This window comes from Ooceraea biroi, chromosome 7 (genome assembly GCF_003672135.1).
Source record: "Ooceraea biroi isolate clonal line C1 chromosome 7, Obir_v5.4, whole genome shotgun sequence".
Classification (NCBI taxonomy): Eukaryota; Metazoa; Arthropoda; class Insecta; order Hymenoptera; family Formicidae; genus Ooceraea; species Ooceraea biroi.
In genome coordinates, this window is record NC_039512.1 from 10419460 (window position 1) to 10436501 (window position 17042).

At 39.2% G+C, this 17042-nt stretch overlaps 1 protein-coding gene across 1 annotated transcript in view; it reads right to left on the reverse strand.

Annotated features, from left to right (window-relative positions):
- Positions 1-17042, reverse strand: part of LOC105279887 (neuroligin-4, Y-linked) — a 204133-nt gene that overhangs the window by 71176 nt on the left and 115915 nt on the right. Inside the window, exons 5-8 of the mRNA XM_011339990.3 lie at positions 12124-12477; positions 5040-5349; positions 3686-3893; positions 2348-2602 (exon numbers count right to left, since the gene is read on the reverse strand). Coding sequence (XP_011338292.1) covers positions 2348-2602; positions 3686-3893; positions 5040-5349; positions 12124-12477 — 1127 coding nt within the window. The remainder of the gene's footprint in view (positions 1-2347; positions 2603-3685; positions 3894-5039; positions 5350-12123; positions 12478-17042) is intronic.

Sequence of the window (17042 nt, forward strand, 5' to 3'; positions counted from 1 at the left end):
ATTACGTGAGTTTGCAATGTTTGAATTTTCAGATCGTGGGAACTTCGCCAACTTTCTCGATTTGAAGATCTCCATCCGTGAACATTGAAACGATCATTTCATGATCCTAGCAAGATATCTTCCAAGCGAATATCAATCACGATAATACAACGTTGTCAGAAAATCGGTTTTCGACCGGACCAGGCAATGTGCTTTCTCTCGATTACATAAGTGTAAATCGAGTTACGGAAAGATGCTAGTTCGCGAGATAAGGAATCGCCGGCGAACGTGAAAAAGCAGGAAAACTGCATTGTGGACAAACGTGGAGGCGTGTTGCTGTGCATATGGTGCACGTGACATGACTGGAATATTTCGTGCCTCCTCTCACATCGACAAGACCCTCTCATCCTTTAGTCTACGTACGCGACCGCCATAAAATTACGCGCGGGACGCAAAATGTGGTCCAGGATGTGTGGAAAAGATATCCTGAAAACGCCGAAAGTGACACAAGCGTTTGATCAGCCGGTTTTCATTTATTATACATTATCAAATTATCTCGTAAAAACATGAGAATAAAAAGGTACATATATATTGGAATAATTCTAAAGTGGAAGAGCCAATTCATTTTAAAAGGTAGGTCGCGCAGAATCCATCGAGCCATTCTGTAATGTAAAACCTAGACGAGAGAACGAGCACTTCTCTTACGCGAGCTTATAAAAGAAAAGACAATACATCATCCATCTCGAAGCAACGGAATTGTTGCTTCGGTAATGTGCATGAATTTCTTACGGCGCATCTGCTGATGGAACGCATTCCGCATGAGAAAAGGATATCCACCTAATTAATAGTTAACGTACGAGCGTACGCAGCCTCATTGTATGTGTAATAGCAGCTGAAATGTTGCCAAGCCGCAACTATTTATTCGGAGTAATTATGTATGCAACCGGATGGAGCAGGATTCTACCCGTTTTACGATGGCAAACAACGGGGAGGAGATTGCACCCTGCGAGATAAAGACAGAGAGGAAGGGGATGTTAGACGACACCCCTGGTTGGAACAGCATCACAAATAGTGGAAGCAGTGCGACAGTCTCGCGATTCGACTGATTATTCTGCCGATCTACACGATCTCCGTACATATTTACCCGGCGAGGTTCCTCTCGCCGGAAACTAGAGACTCGAATACCGCCATCCATCGCTAATCGACCACTCGTTGATCGATCACCGATTTAAGTGGGGTTTGCGCACGATAAGTTTGCTCGCGAACGAATCCGAGATTCATCAACAGTGGATCCTCTGTGTCGCGCGTCTTAAGTGTACAAGTAGATAAATAGTCCATTTATCTACTTGTATGCTATTGTAAGCGATATTGATATCAAAATGATCACATCAATGTAAAAAAGACTATTATAACGTTAGTCCGATAATCCTTTGAGTGTCTTATTTCTTTTAATCCTCTTTTAAGAGGTAAGCTTTTTAATATTTAATTTTTGCAGTACATACATTTATCAATATTGTCAAGTCAGTGAAATATTTGACATCTAATTCAATTCTGTATTTCGATGAGCAATTTATAGTTCGGAAAGAATTACAATTCACGAGACGTCTTATAAAAATAATTTGGTACCCGAATTCTCTGTCTGAAGGCCTGCATCCGTGCTGATAATGGATGGCGTCTAGCGCATCGCGGTGGAGAACAATAATGTAACACCGCGCGTATAACGTAATCTGTGCATAATTGAACGTAAACACGCCGATAATTTGAGCTGGCAATAGCGGAGGTATAGAGAGAGATAGAGAAACGGAGGAGAGACAGAGACTAGCAAAAGAGAGAAGGAAAACATTCATCATGCGGTTACACAAGAACATCTCGCAGCGCTGATGAATGAATACCTGTTTCCGTCAAGCTTTTATCTTGACAGGCTACAATTAATGAAACTAATGAAAATAATGAAGCTAATGAAGCTAATATTAAATTAAATAATAAAATAAGTACCCACGGAGACGACGAACTTTGTTACACTCACAAGTTGCGGTCCATAAATTCGGATTAAGAGGCAAGATATTACTACAACGATATTACGCGAAAAATAGATGATTAATCAACAAGTAAATTAAAGTAAGTAATTTCGCGTTTACTGAAATCTGAAAATGCGTGCATCAAATTCGTTCATAGCTTTGTTTGATCAACTCATTTTGCACGACTGTTTGTCGCGGCGCAAGAATGAGATTGATGCTGAAACATGAATTGGAACGCGAAAACAAATCCATTATTTTTTCTCTTGACAGCGCAGACAAATTTGCGAGTTTTTTAGAAAGGTTTTTCTCGTCTTTATGCATCTCATGTGAATTCCAATTATTTCTCTCACCTGAGGATAATCGCCGTCCTTCATTTGGTAGTCGAACACGTAAAAGTAGGTCTTGGGCATCGGTTCCTTCTCGCTGTCCGGGATGGGCGAGATGTGAGGGTTGTTCGGTTTTTTCGTGTGCCTCAGGGTGAAGAGATCCCCAGTTTGCACGAGTGGTGCCACGAACTGCGCGTCGCTTAACGCCTGCACGCACGCGTCCTTCGTGTTGACGGGGTGCTGAACCGTTCGTTCCCAGTCGGTGTATTCGTTCACCACCTATGCGGAAAAAACGAGTTTGAAGTCTATTATTCACGCGCCACTGCGAACAGAATGCTACCGAAAAATTGGAGAGAATACAGGATTGGTTTCAATCCAGCTTCAGATAGTTATTTTCCTTATTAAAAGCGTATTTCTGACAAGCCATGTCTTTTCGTTGAAGAATATAGAATATAAGAAGAATAGAATTTAAATAAAATCAAGTCGAGAAACGAGAAGAAGACAATTTAATTGGAGTTGAAGGGAGAGGCCTTCGGAAAAAATTTCAAATTAGCGAAAATTTCGAAGGTGAAATTCTCACGAATTCCGCACAGAATATTCGGCTTGATTTTCGTTACGATCGCGTGGAATAATAAGCAGCATTTAACAGCGCAATGTCTCCCCTGCAGCGCGCCCGTAAAAATATGTTCTCGCGGTCATAATCATTTAATTGGTAATAATCATTAAGTAATGTCCGGCATGCGTCGTTTCTGGCACGGACCGATAACGTCCCAGCCAAATGGAATTGCGTCCGTGTATTTCGACAAAACGCAACGCACCGGCGATTCAATCGTTGTGTGGAACGTAACAATTATGTCCCACGATAAATTCCGTGCGGATGCAACGATATACGCGCCACAAATATGCATGGTATGTTGTACTGTTGTCGATAAACATAATCCATCTTTGCTTGAAAATGATTAGGATTTTCTTTTTAGGATTAGGATTAGGAAAATGATTAGGATTTATTGTGAATTTCTCCATTCGCGCGTTTAAATTTAGATTCTTGAAATAGAAAACTATAGAGTTTTTATTAAGGATCTAACAAGGGTTCAAACACTTCTAAAAATCAAAATGTAAATCCGAGCATTGAACTTTGTCATTATTAGAGAATTTAGAAGCTAAAAATACGACAATGTGAATACCGATAAAATTCAATTCTAAATACAAATCTTAAAAAGTTTTATGATACGATGACTTAAAGAATAATAAAGTGCAAAAAGTACAAAGCATTTTTATAAGTTAAGAAACTGCAATCATTATAAACATAATCTATATGAGATTTAAATTACTCAATTTGTTAAAGAAAGAACATTGACTTACCGTATAAAATATTTCGGTGAGATGGTAGACGTAAGCATTTCTCACATACGTGCGGATGATTCTATCTCTCCTTTCTCCTTCGAATCCTTGTAGAACGTCTTTCTCTGCAAACTTCCATAACGCTTCACTCGTTGTCACACCAAACAACAAATCGTATTTGTTGTTACTCGTGATAGGAGCACCGTGTTCAGCTTTTTTTGGAAGAGGCCTGTGGTCAGCAACAACAATAACAGTTCAATGCTAGTTTATCTTATTCAATTTGAAGAAAATAATATTTTATGCAAAATATAATATTTTTATTATCGTAAAATAAAAAACTAAAAGATTAAAAAATTTAAATACAAGAAATTAATTGAAAGAGATCGAAGATTTCAAGAATTCGAGTTGAAGAAAGTAAATTAATAATTAAAATGTTGAATGTAAAAATAAATAAACAAGCACTCGGTGGACAATGTAAACTGCTTCGATAATTAGAACACAAAAGGATCATTAGTAATTGCTAAATCTGAAAATCTCGGTTAGCAATTGTGGCTGGAAAGTGCAACTTGGTAGCGAAGATGATAACGCGAACTCGTTCTGTGGTTTCCGGCACGAGTGTGGTGCGATCTTCGATTGTAAGTATGCTAATGACGTGGTAGGGTTGGGGCAGGTCGTTTACAATCGCGTTAATGAACCGCGCTAATGTTCGCGGTGGAACCGGCTCGTTTAGCTTCCTTTTTCCATTTAACGAGAAAACTCCGGGACCCGTCAGACGGAAGACGGAAGGCGGAATTATTGTGGAAGCCGACGTTAAGTACGAAACCCCTCTTCTGAAGCAAGAAAGCAAAGCCGAGTCCGGAAGTGCACACATCAAAATAACTTTTCCGCCGCTTCACGGATTTCCTTTGCCGCCGCGAAAGAAAATGTAGAAATATACGCCGCATTACCATAAAACTCTATTAAGCCCGCTCTACCGGAATCCAAGGATTTCCCCACTCTCCCTCTTTTTCCCCACTGTCTCCGGATTCCATTTTTTTCTCCATTTGCTACGACCATATTCAAAGTGATGCAATGTCGAAACGTACTTTATCATGTTTTTCATCGCATCTTGGAAAACGGATCGAGAATCCTGGAGATATTTTAAAATCGCACGTCGTTATATAGATTCAAAATTGCAAGAATTATCAGGTTTTAAAATACAATTGTAAACGCATTGCGAGATTACGAATTCTTGAAATTTCTTCAATTTTATGAAAATTTAAAAATTGTAGAATTGTGGAATTGAGCACAACTTGAGAAATTTAAATAAGGAAAATAACAGACAATAAACTTAGATCTTAAAAATTAACAATATTTTACTACCAATCATGCTTACCCGAACCCTTGAAACTCTGGGCCGAGATAGGACAAGAGATCCTTCTGGAAATCTGGTTTTATGACGACACCGTCTACACTTGGGCCGAACGCACTAAGAAACGTCGGCGGCTGAATGTCGACTTGCATTAGCTCTTCTAGACTACTCTCCCTCAAACAATCGACTATTAACTCATTGTCCTTGAGTAGATCGTCGGGAATGGAGCAGTTGACAGCCTTGGCTAGTTTCAAAGCGTACGACACAGGATCTTCGACTACCGCCCAGGATGAAAGGGCGCTACCCGACAGCAGTATAGCTCGCTTGAACAGTCCTGGAAGAATAAAAACGCTTTTGTTGTTCATAAATTGCAAAGAGCGTAACCTTTAAAAAAAGAGCATTTTTTGTCTTAAGATTTTATTTATTATGTCAGATATATTTATCTATTCGGTGTGGATATTAAAATACATGCTTTGACATTAAAAGGGTATCAAGAATATAGATATTGTATGTAACATAGTTTTTGAGCTCATTTTCAATTAATCAAGTTCTCTAATTGAGCTTCTAAGTTAAATATCATTTGGTATTTTTAAATAATTTTTGCTTTATAATCAATTTAAAAAAAATCTAGGCAAATATTTTTTGAATAAAGAGAGAAAGGAAGTTATAACATTTTCGATTAAAGGAATTCTTTATCTACAATAACAAGAAGTCATCTCCTAATGAGACATTTATGTCGCAAAGGAGGACGGATCCTTTGGTAAAAATTTATACCAGGGGACTGGTATTTTTACTTTTATTTTCGTAGATCGCAAAAGAAAGATGACAACAGGTTACTCATAAAGGAATTACTCTCGCGAGAAATTGTCCGATGGACTGGAACAGGCTTTCTATTTCTTAAAATGACGCAGAAACGGGATATTTCGCGATAAAGGAGTTATTTTCGTGGATTCTGCACTCCCGACAAGGCATCGATGGATAATCTGATTTTTATTTACTTGGCTCTAAAGAGGAACAAAGCAAAATAGATATTGATTTATGTGGCAGACGCTAAGAAGGACGTGTATTTTTAAGAAGGAAGAAATATATTTAGATGCACAGGATTATATTGATAAAACAGAAAATAATTATGAAATATATCAATGAAAGTATTCAGGGCTTCGAATATTCGTAATATTTGAGTTTGGACGTCACAGATCTCGTAGATTTAATATGCCATTTGGCAGACATGAAGAAGAAGAAACTTGGTGTTTTTAAAAAGAAAGTTTGTGCTTGTTACTGTTTTCTGATATTTAAATTTCGAGAAGTATAAAATTTCAGATTTTTAAACCATCAAATTTGAAGATTTACTGCTATTTATAATTTTTTACCATATAAATATGCGAGAGTTCATACTTTGTAAAAATCTCAAATTTTTATCACATAATCATTATATAATTATTTATTCTTTCTTCTTGTTTTATATTCAATTTATCAACTCTGCAATAATCAAATCCTTGAAATTTCATAGTATTTTGTCACCGTGCCTAAAACTGGAAAAAGCGCAGCCGTTACGATGCTGAATATTATGCGAGTGAATTGTTTGAAGAGGAAATTATGCTGACGAAAATGGCGCTGCGGATGGGTGGAAACCACGTCGTTACTTTCAGTGAGAAGAGAAAGACAAACCGAAGTCACTCTCAAACCTGAGGATAAAGGTGGCCGAGGACCTATAATTATCCAAGAAGAAAGTCGTTTTCGCGCGGATTCCCATAGATATTATTTGCCTAAGGAAAAATGGAATGTTTGGTTTTATGCTTTAAGGCAGGGGTTTTCAATCTTCACTCCGCGCGATAAACGCCATTAACTTGCCGACAGTTTTGCTGCGAGCACCACGCTAAGGAAAAATTATTTTCTTTTTATAGCTATTAACTTGGTATAGCTTCCCAACACTATTTTTCAATAACAACATTTAATTACCGATATTTATTACATAGATTTAACTTTTTGTTTTCAATTTTAATTAAATCGATTTTTATTTAATTTAATTAATTGAAAAAGCAGGTTTAAAGAGAACATTAAACACTCTACTATTTTTAGTAATTAAAGAATTCCTTAATTTCGCAAGATAATTTTGTATTTAAAAGTGAGATGGTGTTTTATACATATACAGTTCAGTAACAATCTTAGATTGAGATCTCCTACTCTGAAATGAGAAAAGCTGCCGGCGCTGTGCAAAGAGGCAGAAACGTATTTTCCAATTTCGCGGGAAGATAAAAAAGATAGCGAGATAGGATGTTCTCTATTTCGAGAAGTCCTTGCGCCTCAATATTTTCGTCGAATTCAGCTTATCAGAGAAATTAACATGAACGTAAACGTAGACGTAGAAACGAGGAGGGTGAAAAAACAAGGCAGGAATATAGGAAAGGGGAAAAAGACAAGAGCGAGAGACTACGCGACATCGCCGTGTTCTGAGACTGCCGTCTCGGAAAAATGGAATTCTCATTTCTGTTCTCAGTGATACGAGGAAGAATGAACCGTCCACAGAGGCAAGAGGACGAGAGAGGACATCCCGTGCATGCCAGGATTCTTTCCGATCGGAGGTCCTCTCACGCAAACAAATAAGCAAAGAGATAGAGAGCGCTTCTTCCTATCGCGAAGTACGCGAGCGAAGAGCGTTTTGTGCGACAGAAATCGCGGGTAACACGGCATACAAGCATTTTACGGCATTACCCTCGCGAGTGCTAGAATGGTTGGCAACGTAATTCTGGTAATTAAAGGAAAAGAAGGAAGAAAAAGGAAAAATACGGAAAAATACGGAACAAGGATTTTTTCCATTTCCGTTAAATCCCGTTAAGGCGGTTAATGTCCTACTAATCCAGTGGCGTTTCCGCGGTCATAAAAGCTCCGTCATTTTAATCATCTCATTCTCCCGCGAATGGTTGTTACATCCCTCGGCGTCGCTCAACGACTCGAATCTTTCCTCCGTCCACGTGATTGTGCAATGTGCCACATAGTTTGTGATACGTTCCCCGTTTCGCACGTGCCGAGTACGCGATGGCGGATTTGCCAATTAACGAAATCAAGCAACTCAATAAGGAACGTGGAACAGCTTTGACGGATAAAAAGCGGAGGAGTGCGGGGAAAGGAAAACTCCCGTCCTGGACACGCGTGGATGGCAGTGCCCTCCTCATAAGGGAGAAAAGTATTTTCCAATAGCGCTTACGACGGGGGTGGCGCTGGCGGTAGGAAGGGGCGATATTTCACGCACATAATATCACGAGCGGTGGAGCAAGATGGAATGAGGATAAAAAGAGTACAGCAGAAAGAGAGAGAAGAGAGACAGGAGGAGGAGGCTTTCCCTTATCCTCTCAACCATGTCCACCCCCGTTCGCAAAGGCTGTTAACCGTCGAACGTTAACCGTGAACACGACCACGAAGATGGCTCACTGCTGCTGCTGGATGAAGATATAAAGGGAGACAGCCAATATCCTCAGCAATGTGTTACCACGCCGATCCGCGCGTGTTCGCCCTCGAAAATATCGCGAATCCTGCAAAATAGCAAAAGGAGACAGAGACGGAAGGTGGGAGACGGTGAATATTGGAGAGAGAAATTTCGAGCTGATATTATTTTGCTGGTTTAAGTTACCTCTCATTTCTGAACACTGCTCTTCCTTTTTTCCTCCCCCGGATGAGGAATGCATTACGAGGCATGGCGCAACGATTCCTGCGGCAGATGGCCAGAATGGAGTTTCTCACGAGATATTTTGAGTCCGCCGGACCTCGTGGTTTTCAACGATTTGCCCCTTAGATTCCCAAAGGAATCTTTGTAATTTTCAGGTTTTAGTAATTTCTCAGTGATGTAATAAAAGCAAATGTGTGCAAAAAGATGTCAAAGGTCATCGCGTTTCAAATTTTTTAATTAGTAGAAGTATTTTTTAAATTCATGAATATATCTAGTTTTCTATATATTTCATATTCAAATTCTCAAGATTTAAAATATTTAGATCTATTACAATTTGTAATAAAAAATAGTTCATATGGATATTTTTATAATTGAAATTGAGCACCTCTGCTTGTTTGAAAGGGTATAGCAGGATAAGCATGTATGCGCTGCCCCCGCTAGGATCTGGATGAGATTTTTACAATAAGTTGTCATTGATGTGAGATTAAATTTTCCGAAAGATTATATCTGAAAAAAATTTTTATGGGAGTTATGGGGGTAAGAAAAAAAATCGAAAACAATTTTTTTCTCGAGAACGGCTGAACCGATTGTGATGAAAAAAATACATGTTATGGGTTTCAATGCCACAATGTTATAAAAAAAATTACGGATTTTTGTTCAAAAAAGACAGGTTACAAAAAATTTTCAAACTTTTTTTGAATTTTTTTTATGGGATGCACTTGAGGCACTATCACCATTTTCGCCCTAAGAAATCTTTAAATACTCTAGAATAACATGTCCGAGTTTCAAAACGATCGAAGGAGTAGTACATAGTTTAAAAAATGAAGATCTTCAGTGCGTCACGTGCGGCGTATGGCGCGCTGTACAACGGGTACGTGTAGCCAGTGAAGCCAGATCGCGGCCGCGGCCTCCGACTTACCGTAGTGGAGGGGATGACACACGCAAGTAAAAACCGCGTACGTGTGCGCTTCACTGATTGGTTCATCGCTTGTGTGTGTCATCCCCTCCACTACGGTGAGTCGGAGGCGGCCGCGATTTGGCTTCACTGCGTGTAGCACCGTAGCATTCATTTTTTTCACGTCAACACGTCCTGCGATCTTCACTTGTTTCTTTCGCTGTTGAGTAGTCAGTGTTCCCAATGTTGGCGTGTTAAGTTCGTTCTCAGAAATCGAGCAATCAACATCAAGCTTCTCCTTTTTGTATTGGAACACTCGACATTTCGAACACAAGATATCGTTAAGAACAATCGTTCGTTGAAGTTTGTTAGAAAAATTCGTTGCTTCATCTTCAGTTCCAATTTTTTTTTCTGGCCATGTACTTTAAATAAACACTTATCACATCCAGCACATCTAGGATTTTTATTTGTCGCAGACATTTCTTACTATGACAAGTCAAATCAAGTATGGCAAACGAAAATCCAAAGCAAGTATTTTAGCTGGAAAGAATGTGCATGAGAAAAAAACACAAGGTGTAACAAGAAGCTATTTAGAGCTATTGTAGAGTACAACATTTGAGATGAGTGAAAGAAGCTCAAATAATAACAGCAAACAAAACGCTTTCGTACTGTTAAGTCAAATCGTCACCTACATTAGAGGCTTCGGAATATGTGAATATATCAGCAGCAGAAACATGCGACAATCGCAGAACAAAATAAATGTTCCTGAAAGAAATTAAGCTACCAATGTCTTCCTTTACATAATTAGAATCAATGGAAGCTTCAGTAAACAGAATAACTATCAGAAGAAAAGAATACCACGCTGAACCTATTCTTTCTAAGGAAAAACAAATGAAGACGTATGAAAAGAACTTAACACGCCAACATTGGGAACACTGACTACTCAACAGCGAAAGAAACAAGTGAAGATCGCAGGACGTGTTGACGTGAAAAAAATGAATGCTACGGTGCTACACGCAGTTAAGCCAAATCGCGGCCGCCTCCGACTCACCGTAGTGGAGGGGATGACACACACAAGCGATGAACCAATCAGTGAAGCGCACACGTACGCGGTTTTTACTTGCGTGTGTCATCCCCTCCACTACGGTAAGTCGGAGGCCGCGGCCGCGATCTGGCTTCACTGGCTACACGTACCCGTTGTACAGCGCGCCATACGCCGCACGTGACGCACTGAAGATCTTCATTTTTTAAACTATGTACTACTCCTTCGATCGTTTTGAAACTCGGACATGTTATTCTAGAGTATTTAAAGATTTCTTAGGGCGAAAATGGTGATAGTGCCTCAAGTGCATCCCATAAAAAAAATTCAAAAAAAGTTTGAAAATTTTTTGTAACCTGTCTTTTTTGAACAAAAATCCGTAATTTTTTTTATAACATTGTGGCATTGAAACCCATAACATGTATTTTTTTCATCACAATCGGTTCAGCCGTTCTCGAGAAAAAAATTGTTTTCGATTTTTCTTCTTACCCCCATAACTCCCATAAAAATTTTTTTCAGATATAATCTTTCGGAAAATTTAATCTCACATCAATGACAACTTATTGTAAAAATCTCATCCAGATCCTAGCGGGGGCAGCGCATACATGCTTATCCTGCTATACCCTTTATAAGTTTCTTTTACTGTAAATGTAACAGAATTCTTCAATCGGAGACGAGCGCGATGCGCGTGTAAGCTCGTTTCGCATGTTACTTGAAGATCTTGTTAGCGGGTTTGCGTTGCAATCCGATATATCGATGTGAATTTCTGGGAGTTCGTAACTTCTTTGCGAAGAATTTCGCTTTAGTTAGAAATAGACGAGGGGCAGGTTTCCATCTCCTTTGTGAATATGTAATTGGCATAATATGTAATTAACCAGCGCGAAATAACGCGCTGCAACGAGTCATGTAAAACTTCCTACCTTTCAATTATGTGTAATGCGAAAGCGCTTTATCATTTATGAGACGCGCGGGGAGTGCAGCGTGTTTTCTGAATAATTGCGAGTGCAATATGGCGGCGAATGGTTCAGACATTTTAAACAGTTTCACTTTCATGAAAATTAACAACGTCCGTCTGAATTTTGCAATTCACAACTATAATTAGTTTTGCTTGTGTTGTGATTTTCCACCTGATGTTATCACGGATTAATTCATCACATTGGAAGTGTCCATGGTAATTAATATATTTATAATCCTCAAGTTATTTGACGTGATATTTACAACATGGCAGCTGCGCTCAAGTTTTCATGTGAATAAAATATTATAAAAATATTTTATTGAAAACACTTTTGCAAAATGTTGTCGGGTATCAATTACATAATATTTCTACAAATAAAACTTAAAACTTAAAACCCCAAAATTACAGTACACGTACGGTATAAGAAATAAATCGAAATTCTGTATTGTACTTTCGTTCAATATTACTATATCGTTTTACTATGTACCTACCGCATGATATCATCTCAATGATGCTGTACTTATCTCCCCTAACTCAACTACTTTAATCACTTACCCCGTATAACGGTAGGGCTGATGGCGAGAAAATGCACGCAAGCGGCTCCGGTGCCTTGGCCCATTAAGGTGACGTTGTCGGGATCACCTCCGAAGAGAGCAATGTGCTGCTGTACCCAGTGCAAAGCGGCGATCTGGTCCATGAGGCCATAATTCGCAACCCTTGCTTTGGTCTGCGGCGACACGTTGGCGTTCAGGAAGCCGAGTACGCCCAGCCGGTAGTTCATGGTGACGATCACTTGGTCGGTGTAGCTGGCTAGGACGCTGCCGTCGTAGGGGTTTCCGCTACCCCAGTCGTAGCTCTCACCGTGAATGTATAGCAACACCGGATGCTTCCTGCCACCCTCCGCCATGCCTGCGACACAAAAGGATCGCGTCGTTTCAGTTCCTCTTTCGCCGGTGACAGAGACAGCAATGGCGCCGACGCCATCGTCTTTTTTTGTCGCGGACACGTCGAGAACATGAGGCGTTCTACCTGCCGAAGTGACTCACATCGGCGACACGACAAGGCATTGTTCAGCCGTTCCGGACAAAACGTGAACCGCGGAGTATCACGAGATTATCGAACTTCTTTCAACTGCCGCTGCAGGAACGCGATAAGATGAGGGAAGATACGAATCTCGAGGTTTATACGAGAGAGAAAGAAATTTCTTTCATGAGGATTTTGTTTAAGGGAGCAACAACAGCCATGGAGTTGACTTAAACAGTTAAAATGTGCACAGAAGCTTTCCCAAGCCTATTTATCTTTTTGTAAAACTGAAAACCAGGCGATAGAATGATATTTAATTTAATAAAATACAAATTATAATTAAAATAAAAATTAAATATATCTAATATTTAATTTATCTTTGTTAATCTTTCTATTAAGCTTATTTCTGTTAATCCTTTAATTAATTTCGGTTTTCAGAGATCAACACACACACATACATACTCAACATTTTATATATCTGTGCAATCGTTGCATTGATATTATGCATTTGTAAAACGTGAGCGACCGCGGAATTTGACATCTTATTTCGTTCCAGAACATGGAGTCCCGAAATTGGCAAAAGTGAGACATGAATTTATCGAGCCGTAAAATTACAGAGAACCGTTTCCGCATTGCCATCTTGCCGAGCACGACGGTGACTTCGCTAATGTTTCTTTGAGAAAAAGTCGGATCTATATGATGTTAATCTTCTGGAAAGAAATGCGCAAAAACTAATGCAAAAATTGATTTTTTATATTCTGTGCTTGCAATTATTTTTGAATCATTTTATAGATTTATAGATTTTTTTCAAAAATATCGTGATTTTTAATAGCTTTTGGTTGTAGATTCCTCTCTCGCGGATTCTTCGGAAAACTCTGCAAAACTATTTCCTTTCTCGGTTTCCTTTCTACTGGAGATGCGACTTTCTATGTGACTAGATACACGGTCAACATAGCTCTTTGTTTCGATAAGAGCCACTTCCGTCTCGCTTTCGCGGACATAACGACGAGAGTGGTGCGGTGGAGTGACGTGGCAAGTGGTAGGTCCATATTTCGCGATAAGGAACGCCTCCGGAGGATCCTTCGGTGAGAGGAATCTACAATTCCAATGCTTACCGTGTGCACTTCTCGGCCGTCTACAACCGAGGAAATACAAGAAAGAAGGTAACTTTTGTTGAGAATTTTACTTTTTGAGAAGACAGATTTCTCAACAGTTTTCGGAAAACAGACACGTTGTGATTTGTTTATCGTCGATCTTGTGGCGCCAAAACGTTCACAGTCACAGTTTCTATAACTCCAAAGATCTCGTAGATATTAAGAATTTAATGCATCTAACGGATCTCTATTAAAATTCTAATATAGATGTAATAGATTTCTTAAAGGTCTAATAGAGATTGTAAGAATTTTTATCTTCACTACTTTAATTAATTTTAATTAGAAATACATTTTATGTGTAGATGACTTTCATCACTTTTGATCAGGAGATAAGTATTTCAGGACGCGTTATCAGTTCCTTCGAAATGAAAGCCCATTGAACGCGGGGTTTTCCCTCCTTTTCAACTCATTTGGTGATTTCTTTTTTATGCGACGAAGATACTCTTCGAATTTCCGTATTCCTCCGCAGTTAAATCTTGATGCTCACCAGCTCCCCCATCTTGGTATTGGAACAGATCAAGATACTCGGATCCAGCCAGGGAATTTTTTCCTTCGTAGCCCACTCAGAGAATCCCTCCCCGATCCTCTCCGAAATTATCTCAGAATCTTAATCAGGTAAGTCTTCCGTTTCAAAGTACTTCGCAAGTTAGCAGCGTATTTGCCGAGTCTCTTTATTCGGATTAATGCAGATCCATTTTAGCTCCGTCTTCCTCCGCCGCACATAGTGCTCTCCGCGAAACGGTAACGAGAACAAACTGCACAAAAGCCGTTCTATACATTTATACGAATGTGCACGGTTGAGACCGGAAAATTTGCGCCAACTTTTCCACACGTAATGAAACACGTTTCTTAAGTAATTCGCGTTGTCAATGCTGCCATTCGTCAGAAGCTAACCGCACAAATTATTTCTTGTTAAATAAGAATGAAATTACGCAGATTAAATTATGATATTATCGTACCAGCTTAATTGTATAAAAATACATATCACGAACCGTAAATGTTTCATCTCAAATAATCCTGCGTAATGAATTACAGTTTCATTAACGTTAACGTTCTGCTGAAGGGTATTTATACAAAAATTGAGTTTTTCAAGCTTTTGCGAATGGCAGGGAATTAGCGGTAGGCGGGGCGAGCATTAATCGAAGCGTACTGGAGATAAATTCGGCGATTGGACGGATGGGCCAGCCGCGCTCGCGGATGTTTCGAAATGGCCGCGACGCGAAAATATTTAACGCTGAAACTCGATGTTACTGCAGGCTTTCTGCATTCGCCGGGATATGCTCGATAAATCCCGCTTGGAAAATAGATTAGCGCGATAGGTCATCAGCGAGACCTCCTCACGACATGCACGCGCATCGGTATCAATTTATTCGCCCTCTCTACTTTCATCCCCAGCCCGCCACCCCCTTTCACCGTCATTCCCATCCACCTCCCCATACCACCAGTGATCAAAACAACGGGTGTCAAACATGCCTGAAATAGTTCCAACTTTGTCTCGGCATGCTTTATGTATCGTGCGCATCGACACGGCTCGTTAATTAACGTTGCCCAGATGAGTTAATATTAACGAGGGTCGATAATCGTACAAACGCAATGACGTTGACTTCCACCGGTCTTCCATTATTTCGAACCGTAATACATGATCGGGAAAATGACGTGATATATATTTTACAGGTTGATGCGCGAGAGAGACGAGATGGATTAAATTAATTGACGTAATCAGCTGCAATAAGTAAACGCAGCTACAATATAATCTTAGCGAAACGTGTATCAGCGTAACGAGTGTGCAACGATTTACAAAAAGCAAATGACACGCACTTTCCTTTGCGTAAAAACTCCGGTAATCCGAATTTAAAAGTCAAAGGACGAATTTGCTGTAACAATACGTTGCCGCGGGGCCGGCCATTTTTGCCAATGATGTTATTCGTCCATCATCGGAAATCCGATTACTTGTTCCCGCTTTAGTTTGCGCTCGCTGAGTATCATTTTTAGCTCGTTATTGTGACAGTCCGTTATATAAAGCCCAATTTACACCATCCATCCTTGACCGTTATCCGTCACGAATTAATCTGTCAATGAAAGAAATTGCAAAATGGAGCCATGTTGTTTAAATACGCGAAACTTGCGTTGAACTACACTTTTATCTCAATATCTGTCGCAGACAATATTTTATAATTCTACGCGCATATATTTACTATGTTATATATATTCATATATTTTATTAACGCCCTTTAATTTTTTAATTTAACTTGTATTTTTCAGTGGATAAACTTTCCAATGAAATTACTAAAATCGCAAATTCTGTTCTACATATCAAATATTGCGATTATACAACGCCCCTCTCCTTTCTCTCGCGTGTGACGAGATAAGTGAAATGATTATTAACAACGAATAGTGTAAATTCAGTGTAAAGTAGATCAATTATTGTTTGCGATATTACGTGGGATTGCGTAGCTGTAACGCGACGAAACTTGCAGGCGGCTTTAGTAACTTTATCGCTCGCGACTCATTATGGACAAACAGAATCAAAAGTACGTAATTACATCGCGAACTTTGCAGCACAAACTGCGACGGGCATAATCCGCGCATAATGTGCGCAGTACGTGAAAGCAAATTAATTACTTCGTTCGTCGCAATATCGCCGGCAAGTTTGCAAACGCACGGACAAAGCCCGGCTGTGTCAGATTTCGTCAAGTCCTAATAACAATTAATTTTGTATCACTTTTCTGCCCTTATCTTCCTTATCTTGCAAAACTTGTAATTATATTGAACTTAATAAAGAGTTTTGAATCAATTTAATACTAATTTGTATCGCATAACATCTTATTTCGATTTCATTTACAGATTTCAGATTTATTCGCATTTATAATGCATGTTGAATCATGGTAACAAATAAAAAGCATAGAAAAATGATGGTTTCAATAATTGTCAATTATTTTAAAAAATTTAATTGTCCTATATAACGTATTACAGCAAACATCTATTCATACTCACGATCAGAGCGCGTATGCGTCAGATTTCTCTTCCATTTCTCGTCGGCACAACCGATACTTATAAATCAATTGCATTCGAAGTATTTTCGTTCATGACACGACAATAATTAATCTCAACACAGAATCAGTAATCCATATTAATAGTTAACAAATAAATCATTTATTAAGTAACGATTATACGAGATTATTTGGAAATAGATGTCGAAATGCAAGAATAAACTCGTCGAGTCTGCGCGTGAATTTCATCCCGCTCATTACGCGACGGGAGGAAGTGGGAGCGGAAGGAGGAATCGATAAAGAATTT